The sequence below is a fragment of the Triticum aestivum genome, chromosome 4B (genome assembly GCF_018294505.1).
Source record: "Triticum aestivum cultivar Chinese Spring chromosome 4B, IWGSC CS RefSeq v2.1, whole genome shotgun sequence".
NCBI classification, from domain to species: Eukaryota; Viridiplantae; Streptophyta; class Magnoliopsida; order Poales; family Poaceae; genus Triticum; species Triticum aestivum.
Genome location: NC_057804.1, coordinates 39,784,532 through 39,791,762, shown reverse-complemented (window position 1 = coordinate 39,791,762; position 7,231 = coordinate 39,784,532). Strand labels below are relative to the sequence as shown.

General features: G+C 50.6%; 1 protein-coding gene across 1 annotated transcript; it reads right to left on the bottom strand.

Moving 5' to 3' along the window:
- Positions 1-1,279: 1,279 nt before the first annotated feature.
- LOC123094355 (mitogen-activated protein kinase kinase 9-like) lies at positions 1,280-2,748 on the bottom strand. The gene has a single exon (XM_044516378.1). The coding sequence runs from the start codon at positions 2,508-2,510 to the stop codon at positions 1,497-1,499; it is 1,014 nt and encodes a 337-aa protein (XP_044372313.1). The 5' UTR covers positions 2,511-2,748; the 3' UTR covers positions 1,280-1,496.
- Positions 2,749-7,231: the final 4,483 nt, after the last annotated feature.

Sequence of the window (7,231 nt, the reverse complement as noted above, 5' to 3'; positions counted from 1 at the left end):
TGTCACAGTCCAACGTGGCTTGAGTGAGGGGTCCACCTGTCTCTTAGAGCATCTCTAGCAGACCCCTAAAAACAGAGCGGCCAGTAAAAATCTGACGATTACAGGAGTGTGGCCCCTTTTTTTGGGCTAGACCAGAGCCCATATAGTCGCCTGGCCCGTAAATTCTTATACATTGGCACGCACCCCCCCCCTGCAGTATATACAAGGGTTTACGTATGAAATACGGGTCGAAACCCTATCCTTACGCCGGTGCAATTCTCAATCACCCCTCTCGATTTCTTCTCGTCGGCGACTTCAATCCCCCTCTCCCCTCTTGATGTGGTGCGGAGTGTGGTCGGCGGGCCGCGACGCCGGCGGTGGCGACGACCCCGAGCGGAGGTGGTGCATCACCGCGAGGAAAATGATCGCCCGTAGGTACACCAACAACTGGCTCTCGCCGCCACTGTCGCTCCTCTGTCGTACGACCACAGGTAAGCACTCCTCCGCCGCGGGCTCTCCTCTAGCTCGTTCGCCGCGGGAAGCTCCTCCGTCGATGCCTCGAGCTCGCGGACGCCGCTCACACCGGTCAAAAGAGAGCCGGAGCAGCTCCCGTCGCTCCACACGGTGAAGAGGGAGCCGGAGCGGCGAGGCGTCATCAGGCTGGAGGATTACCTCCCCCCAGCGGAGGCGGATGTCATGGAGGCCGCCATCGTCAAGCGCTCTGCGCGGGCGGAGGAGGAGGCCGAGCAGCGCCGTCGACGGGACGCCAACATTGACAGAATCTTCGTCGAGCAGGGGATCGCGGCGGTGTAGGAGTTTGCGACCAACATGGAAGAGTGGTGCCTCGTAGCCAAGAAGCTACGTCGACCTCATGTCCGACGACTGGGACTGAGCTCATCCGCCGCCGCCGCGTCGCCGCCGCAATCCCCCCGACTCTAGTGAGCCCAATTTTGTAATTAGGGTTAGGGTGACGCCTGCTCCTCCAAATATTAGTTGTAAAAATTCTACTTTGTACGATTTTTTAAGATGATCAAGTGCTAGTAGTTCTACTGAAGTAGTTCAATTTCTCGCGCAAATTTGTGATTTCAAATTTTGCGGGTTCATATTCGGTTGTTGTTCTGCCGCGGCTGTTTTCGGCCCGTATCCGAAGACAACCGTGAACTGTAAAGGCACTATAAGAGTCCGCTAGAGATGCTCTAAACATGGTAGATCCGACGGTCGAGGGCAAAAAAGTAGACTACTCTGATTTTACATTGTTGTGAAAATAGTCATGAATGCACAAAAATGTTGTAAAACGGCATTGCCATAATCCATGGAAAACTAATACTGCTACATCAGTGCATCACCAATGTCTGAACAAGTGAGTAACTAATCCTAGCCTAGGTCATCACTAAGCTAACTGGTGTGTTATCACTAAGCTCTGCATATACGGTACTGTACATATCTAGCAAAATTGATTCTATGTATATCAGTATATGTGCATGGCTGTGCCGCCCAGCGGGATCCGTATCCCGGCACTACAATGACGACGAGGCATCGGCGACCAGCTTCCGGAGCGCGCGTTTCGACGCTGCAACGTCCCTCCCGGCCACGAATGGGTGAGCAAGCAGCTCCGCCACGGACGCCCTGTTGCGGTAGTCCTTCTGCAGGCACGAGGCGACGAATCCCCGGAGCTCCGGCGAGGCCGCGCCGTCGGGCAGCACGGGCGGCTCGCCGAAGCAGACGGCGCACATGAGCGCGGCCCAGGTGGGCTGCTGCCCGGCGGGCAGGAGCGGGTACCTGCCCATGAAGAGCTCAAGGAGCGTGACCCCGAGGCTCCACACGTCGGCGGCGTACGGGTCGTAGTGCCCACCGTGCGCCTCCGGGTCGAAGCGCTCGGGGCTCATGTACGCGGAGGTGCCGGCGTACGACGTGCAGTGGTCGCCGGCGCGGGCGAGCACCTTGGCGATGCCGAAGTCGGCGACCTTGACCTCCCCGGCCGTGCTGGCGAGAAGGTTCGCCGGCTTGACGTCGAGGTGCACGATGCGGCGGGCGTGGAGGTACGCCAGCCCCGACAGCGCCTGCGCCGCCACCTCCGCGAGCGCGGCCTCCGTGAACGCGCCGCGGCGGCTCCTGATACAGTCGAGCGAGCCCCCGTCGACCAGCTCGAGGAGCAGGGCGACGTCGCCGGATGCCGCGGCGGGGAGCACGGAGTGGCACCGGACGACGAATGGCGAGGCCGTGCGGCTGAGGACGTCGGCCTCGGCGGCCGCGGCGGGATCGCCGTAGTGCTGCACCTTGAGCGCGTAGAGCGCGCACGTCTCCCGGTGGCGGACCTTGTACACGGTGCCGCCGTTCCCGCGGCCCAGGACGGCGAGCTTGTCGAAGTCGGCGAGGCGGAACTGGCTGGACAGCGCCGACGGGGTGGAGGCCTTGGTGGCCGTGGGGTTGGGCCGCCGGCCGAGGACGCCGAGCTCCTGCGCGGCGGCGCGGGACGGGACGGGCAGCGCGAGGTGCAGCTGCGGAAGCCTCTTCTCCCTGATCAGAGCCATGCGTCAGTCACCACCGTAGGCTGATGATCACCACCGTAACGCCGAGTGATCTGAGCTGCTGCTGCTCTGCTTTGGGTTGTTGAAGCAGACTGGCAGCTTAGCTTATTTATACGTGTGCTCTGCCCGTGTGATTCTGAAATCTGAATCCGTATCCATCTCTGTCTCTCCTGCTTTCAGCAAATCATAGTCGACCAGATTGTGACTTGTAGGAGTACTTTTCATACCCTTTCCTTTTCAAATCGTACCCAGTTTATGAGATGGTAGACTGTGTTTGGTCAGAACTCAGAAGGTGGCTCTCATGGAGGAATGCTTGCTAGAATAGAATAAAACCGCCTGGATCGCCCATCACAGATTAACCGGCACTTTTTAATGGAGCGACATGGATGAATGTGACCTTGAAATTCAAAGGCAGCTGCCTGTGATGCAATACGTAGCCATGTACTGTAGTGGCTAATTGGCATGCTACGTGCTGATTAATTGGAACACGATAGCGAGAGGGACGAAAGCTCAGTCCATCCGTGCGAAAATGGCCATCCATGTCGGTTGAACGTGTTTGTGCAACGTGTGTCATCAGGCGCCTCCACTGTTAGAACACAACACAGCACGCCATGGCGCGTCCGTCTGCGCCGTTCTGATTTTCTTTATTAATTAACGCCTAATTCTGAGAACAAGCTGTATGTTATGCCGCACTCCGTTGACACAAAAAGGCTGCCTCAAATGAAAAGTTCAGCACTAATTGTACTAACCGAAATGCTAAAGAGTTCACATTTACTCTCGGATCACTAGTACAGAATCAGGTTTTAGTGCCACTTTGTAAGGGTCTTTAATAAAGATGGAGACTAAAAGCCCCCTTTAGTCCTGATTCAACTCGGCGAGGGAACAAAGGCCCACCACGTGGCACGAGCCGGCGCCGGAGGCTGGGGGACCTTTAGTCCCGATTGGTAACACCAACCGGGACTAAAAGGATTAGGGGTTTATGAATTATGATTTTTTTTAATTTTGTGTTTTTCATTTAATTCTTTTTCGTTTCAAATATATTTTATGCTACATATATTCCTACAAATTCAACTTGGTTACTTGAATACATCCACTTCAATCTAATATGTGTTTCTTCCATATTAAGAGCAACTCTAGCAGACCCCGCATCCCGCCCCGACCCTAAAATAACCGTCAAAATGCGGGTCGAGGCCAAAAAAGCAGCGCGATCAGACCCCGCATCCAGCCCCGGGCTGCAAAAAAAATTAGGGGGCGCGGCAAAATCCCGACGCCAACCCGGAAAAACGCGGGTTTCCCCCCGCGGCTGCGGTGCCCTGCATATAAGTGGAAGCGGTTGGTGGAGGGACATTTCATCCCGCGCTTTCTCCCACCAACCACCCCTCTTCCCCCCTCGCGCCGGCCACCGGCCGCCGCCCAAGATTCCGGTGACAGCAGACGGCAGGAGCACGCCGGAAGGCCTCCACGCGCATGAGGCCTCCCTTCCCTCCCCCCCTGCGTCGGCAGGCTACCAGATTTGCAGATCTACGGTGCTTCATCGCGGGCCGCCGGATTTGGCTTTTTCCGGCCGCCGGTTCCTGCCCCCAGCCGACCCGTAAAAAAGTATATTCCGCGAATATACTTTTTTACGGGTCCATTATGCATGGTCTGCATCTCTGCCAGCCCGCACCGGCCCACAAAAATGGTTTTGCGCGAACTGTAAACGAGTTATGCGGGTCGGCGGGATGCGGGGTCTGCTAGAGTTGCTCTAATGATATACAACCCATATCATGCATCATGCATCATCATAATGATAACAACTCATCATCATCGCAGTCATATATACAACTCATCTTGATCGTACTGATATAACAATCTCACCATTATGATCATCATAAGTTAACCACTACTAGGTACTTAAGGTGCTAGTGATAAAACAATCTCACCATTATGATCATCATAAGTTAACCAACTGCACTAGGTAAGGTAGCAGGACATACTACTCTCTCTCGGGTAGCATGGCATAAAACAGAAAAAACGCATTCTCCGTTATGCAGCATAGAGATCCAACTGTCTCCATTTTATGGCCTTCGCTCAGCCACTATTTTTCTCCAAGCCTTGATTTTGAGGCCTTCATCTGTTTTAGAGGTCGAGTATGCATATTTGACACCCTCCGACCATGGTGGTACGCAAACAACTGGCGTGAACATGAACAATCATTTTATGCAAAATTTCATGTATGATAGTGGTCGATCCCTCGGGAGTGACATTTGTTACTTTGGATTTTGTTCACGCGGTGATCTTCTCTCTTTCCAAGAGTACTACGCTTTACGTAGTCTATGCCCGAGGAGACAGGTGCGGCAGAGAGATCCCCCACTTTGATTCATGTCCCGTTAGCATCTCCGATCCGAGAGTTGGGATGACTCCGTTAGTTTCTGTCGGGAGCCGGACGGTAATGGACCTACAACCCTTGCTTGTGGACTAGCTGCAGAGCTAACCTTTGTTCTATCTCACCTTCGACAAACAAAAATGGAGGCACAACCACATCCGGGAGCTTTTGTTGAAGAACATAATAGTAACATATATAGTTAGCAATGAAGTTTACTTGAGAAGAATGTATGAAAAAGATGGACTAACTAGTGACACAATAGTAAAAATCTTACCATGATACTTGCACGAATGTTAGCATCGCACAACTCGTGGACTAGTGGCACGTATTTACCATAATTTTTCCCAACTCCAAAGATGATCTTAAATTTCAGAACATCATTAACAAAGGAGATAAGATAATTCTTCTCCTCCCAGGTTAGCCCTGCGCCATGACTATAGTAGGTGTCGTCTATTATCTTTTGTATTTCTTGGGAAGAGAGAAAATAAGTTGTCAATTATAAAAAAAACAAGTTCAGCAGGTATGAATAACAAGTATTTTTTGATAAGGAATATAGATCATTTAACAAATGTGTTTAACTAACTCACGGGGAGGCAGAATCGGAATCATGTTAGGATCCAACCAAATGCTTTCATCTTCCGGATTGCCAAGATTCAATGTTATTTTCATATCCTTCTCGAATCCATAGGCCTTGCGTAATCCTTCCCAATTTGAACATTCAAAATGAGTGTGCCCTACTTCATGTTGGGGAACGCGGTAATTTCAAAAAATTTCCTACGATTACGCAAGATCTATCTAGGTGATGCATAACAACGAGAGGGGAGAGTGTGTCCACGTATCCTCGTAGACCGAAAGGAGAAGCGTTTAGTTAATGCGGTTGATGTAGTCGAACATCTTTGCGATCCAACCGATCCAAGCACCGAACATACGGCACCTCCGCGTTCAGCACAAGTTCAGCTCGATGACTTTCCTCATACTCTTGATCCAGTTGAGGCCGAGGGAGAGTTTCGTCAGCAGGACGGCGTCGTGACAGTGATGATGAAGTTACCGGCGCAGGGCTTCGCCTAATCACTACGACGATATGACTGAGGTGTGTAACTATGGATGGGGCACCGCACACGGCTAAAGATCAACTTGTGTCTATGGGGTGCCCCCTGGCCACATATATAAAGGAGGGAAGGGAAGAGGTGGCCGGCCCAAGGGGGGCACGCCAGGTGTGGGGAATCCTACTAGGACTCCCCAGTACAAGTAGGATTCCCCTCCTCTTTCCTATTCCTAGTAGGAGAAGGAGGGAAGGAGGAAGAGGGGAGAAGGAAGGAGGGGGGCGCCGCCCCCTCTTAGTCCAATTCGGACCAGCCCATGAGGGGGCGCGCGCCCCTTGAGGCCCTTCTCTCCTTCCCTGAATGGCCCATTAAGGCCCACTACTTCCCCCAGCGAATTCCCGTAACTCTCCGGTACTCCGAAAAATACCCGAATCATTCGGAACCTTTCCGATGTCCGAATATAGCCTTTCAATATATCGATCTTTACCTCTCGACCATTTTGAGACTCCTCGTCACGTCCATGATCTCATCCGGGACTCCGAACAAACTTCGATCATCAAATCACATAACTCATAATATAAATCGTCATCGAACGTTAATACTTGGTCAGTCTTAAGAAATATCGACTTGTGAAAAAGATTAGGAGAACTATATTGTAGGAAAGAGCACATACTTCAAATTTAAAGTTCAGCATTAATTTTACAGTCCAGTTATAAGAAATGCTGTAGAGTTAACATTCACTCCCTTATGTTTTTTAGAACCACCCTCAATGTTAACACGAGTACTGTTGTTGTTTGCATGCACTCCCTGAGAAGAGTAATTATAAACTCCCTCAGAATATTAATTGTATTTTTATTTTCCATATGCTTTGGTGTCGTCATCGCCTTCTTTTTCTCAGTCTCTGTCACTTTTGGTCTAGCCGTTGGATTAAATAAAATGATTGTTTTAATAATTTGCTTCCGTTTTTTCTTGAATTACATGTTTTAAATTTCATTTTGTTTTCTTTCAAATTTCAATTTTTATTTTTTGAATATTAAACTATTATGTTTTGTGGACTATTTCTCAATATTTTTAAACTATGTATTTTTATTTTTTTATTTCTTGATCTCCCTCTTAATTTTTGTTTTGCGTTTTCGTATTGTCTGAGTTCTTATATATATTTCCCTTTATTTATTTATGCCGAAACTAGGGTGCCACTTGTGCTAAAATATTGTCACGGTTCTACCGGCGTGGCTTGAGTGAGGGGTCTACCTGTCTCCTGGAGCATCTCTAGCAGACCCCTAAAAACGGGATGGCCGGTAAAAATCCGACGATTA

Coding starts and splice junctions, on each gene's coding strand:
- LOC123094355 (XM_044516378.1), bottom strand. CDS start 2,510: ATGGCTCTGATCAGGGAGAAGAGGCTTCCGCAGCTGCACCTCGCGCTG.